The sequence below is a fragment of the Aplysia californica genome, unplaced genomic scaffold (assembly GCF_000002075.1).
Source record: "Aplysia californica isolate F4 #8 unplaced genomic scaffold, AplCal3.0 scaffold00179, whole genome shotgun sequence".
Lineage (NCBI taxonomy): Eukaryota > Metazoa > Mollusca > Gastropoda > Aplysiida > Aplysiidae > Aplysia > Aplysia californica.
Genome location: NW_004797449.1, coordinates 721,604 through 724,340, shown reverse-complemented (window position 1 = coordinate 724,340; position 2,737 = coordinate 721,604). Strand labels below are relative to the sequence as shown.

General features: G+C 49.0%; 1 protein-coding gene across 1 annotated transcript in view; it reads left to right on the top strand.

Moving 5' to 3' along the window:
* The window catches only part of LOC101855489 (homeobox protein 5), a 23,561-nt gene extending 21,073 nt beyond the window's left edge, over positions 1-2,488 (top strand). The window contains exons 5-6 of the mRNA XM_035969759.1: positions 71-282; positions 890-2,488. Coding sequence (XP_035825652.1) covers positions 71-282; positions 890-2,462 — 1,785 coding nt within the window. The 3' untranslated portion in view covers positions 2,463-2,488. The remainder of the gene's footprint in view (positions 1-70; positions 283-889) is intronic.
* The last annotated feature ends 249 nt before the right edge of the window (positions 2,489-2,737 follow it).

Genomic DNA, 2,737 nt, shown 5'->3' with positions numbered 1-2,737 from the left:
TCATCATCATCATCGTTTTTATCATCATCATCACCATCATCATTACTATTATTATAATATCATCATCATCATCATCATCATCATCATCATCATCATCATCATCATCATCATCATCATTACAAAATACGTTGCACATGCAGTGATCAAGACGGGCAGCTCTGGCCTGATCGCCTACCGCTGGCAGAACCGGCACCTGGCCTGGCTGTGGCTACAGTCCAGTTGTAAAGTCATCTACAAGAATAGCAAACCAGACTTCATCATCTGTACACACAGGCAGCTCACGTGAGTCAAGGCTGGATATGGGTTTATGAAGAGTTTTAAAGCACTTGCAACTCTAATGATTATAGTACAGTTCCTATACGCGCAGAAGGGCAGATGTGTTACTAGTTTAAGTTTTAGTGAGACTTTTACGGCACTTGCAACACAAATTATAATAGGTCATTATTATAAGTGCTAAAGACTAGTAAGAGGTGCCACTAGTTTTAGTTTTTGTAAGAGCAAACTAGCGGAACAAATTAATAATCATAGGTCATTTAAGTGCCGAACGTTAGAGGCGTTACTAGTTTTAGTTTTAGGAAGAGCTTTACGGTTTCTACAACTTCAGTTGATCTACTTTTTAATTAAGGATGGTTAATCGCAACTGAGATCAGACATAATATACCTAAAATGTGTGCCAAATCCTAGGAAGCGTTTTACGGCATTTGCAATACAAATAGATCAAATAGGTGCCCACGATTAAATGAGTTACAAGAGAATAGCATACAAAGAAAAGAGGTAGGCGAGATAAGGGCCTTTGATGTTTAATAAGAAAGGATGAGCAAAACACACCAGAGCAACCGCAAACCACCCATGGGCTTATTTTTTTTCTTTTCTAATGTTCTTCCTACAGAGAAGACGAGGGTCAAGATCTCTACGGGAAGCGAGGTAACGAGTTCAAACTCCCTTACCCGCTGCTAGACATGGACTTGTGCACGGGCTTCGGATTCGGCGACGATGAATTGAACACAAAGAGCAAAAGCAGCAAAAGCAAGAAAAAATCTTCGGGCAACAACTGCAACAACTCGAGCAGCAACCACGCCGTTGCCGGGGCAACCGTTGCTAACAACGCCTACGGTAACACGGCAGGCGGGGGAGGGAAAGACTGTAACGGACAAAATATGTCCGCCAGCAAAAAACGAAAGTCCGGCTGCCTTATCAGCGGCGTGCCCGGGTACCCTACCTACCCGGCAGCCTTCCCGACTTACGACGGCACGGGTAGCGAGTTCAAACCCCCGGATATCCTCTACCCTTACACAGGGAACAACTTTAGCTTTGATACCGATTTCTACCGGACTCAGAATTACGGAGCTTTTTCTTCCAGCGTGTACCCGAGCAGTGATCCTTACAGACTGGATATGGAGAAGCACGGGCTGGGCAACGGCTATTTCCTTGACCACCGCCAGTACCAGCACCCCACCATTCCATACGGCAATAACGGTTACTCAGACTTTGTGACGTCATCGAAATATGGATACGACATGCCCAAATATGGTATCGACACGTACAGCCTGGACCTGACGAAGAGAGTGGAGGCGGCTGGGGATTTGAACCAGATCACTCAGGACTCCCGCCGATACTCCGCGGAGTTCCACCACCCCAACCACCCCGCCCACCCCAGCCCGCTCGGTCACCACCAACATCAGCAGCATCACCCCACCCACCACACCCAGGACCGCTACCACCACGCCCACCCCCACCACCCCGCCTCGCGTCTACCCGGGGCAACTTTTGACCCTGTAGATCTCAGAAGCTCCGCCGCCCTTTTCGGCACCAACTCTTTCATGAACCCCATAGAGGGCGCCGTGGCCCCACCGTGTGTCGCCGCCTCCTCTCTCTTCAAGCCTGTCCCCGCCCCCAGCGGTCATGTGATGAGCGTCAAGGACCAATCACCGAGCAAATCTACGAGCAGTGTGTGCTCGGGACTCGTGTCACTCAGCCCAGCGACAAACCCTGACCTAATTCCCACCCTCCCCCTCCCCAGTTTGCCTCACAGTACCGTCATCAAATCTACCGGCCAGCCGGAAGCCTCTTTGCAGCATCAGCAACAGCAACAACAACAACATCATCACCACCAACAACAGCATCAACAACAGCAACAACAGCAACAACAACAACAACAACACAACCAAGGACTCCTGACGTCACACTGCGTCGCCTCTTCATCCGGCACGGACTGTGTGACGTCATACCCTACAACAACTCGGTCACCCTGGAACTCTTGCCTTAAACCCTCCACGCCCGGCTGTGGCCAGTCTGTGATGACGTCACTGGACTCTGTCGGCTCTGGATGCATCTCAGCCTCTCATGAGCCAGGCCTTAAGTCCGTGATAGACACGGGCAAGCACGCGGTGGGAGGAGGAAGTAACAGCCCAGGCTATCTTGGGCGGCCCAGCTCCGGGGGACAAGACAGTCAGTCTAGGTGAGACTCAGTCAAAGATATCTCATGATCCAGTCAGTCTAGGCGAGTTTCTGTCAAAAATATCACATGATTCAGTCAGTTTAGGTGACTCTCAATCAAATATATCACATGATTCAGTCAGTCTAGGTGAATCTCAGTCAAAGATATCACATGATTTAGTCAGTCTGGGTGAGTCTCAGTCAAAGATATTGTTGTTACTTGAACATGAAAGAATATTCAACACTAACCTTTTGATTGCCTTCGGAGATGCGTTCATAACAAGGGTTAGCCAAACCCCCC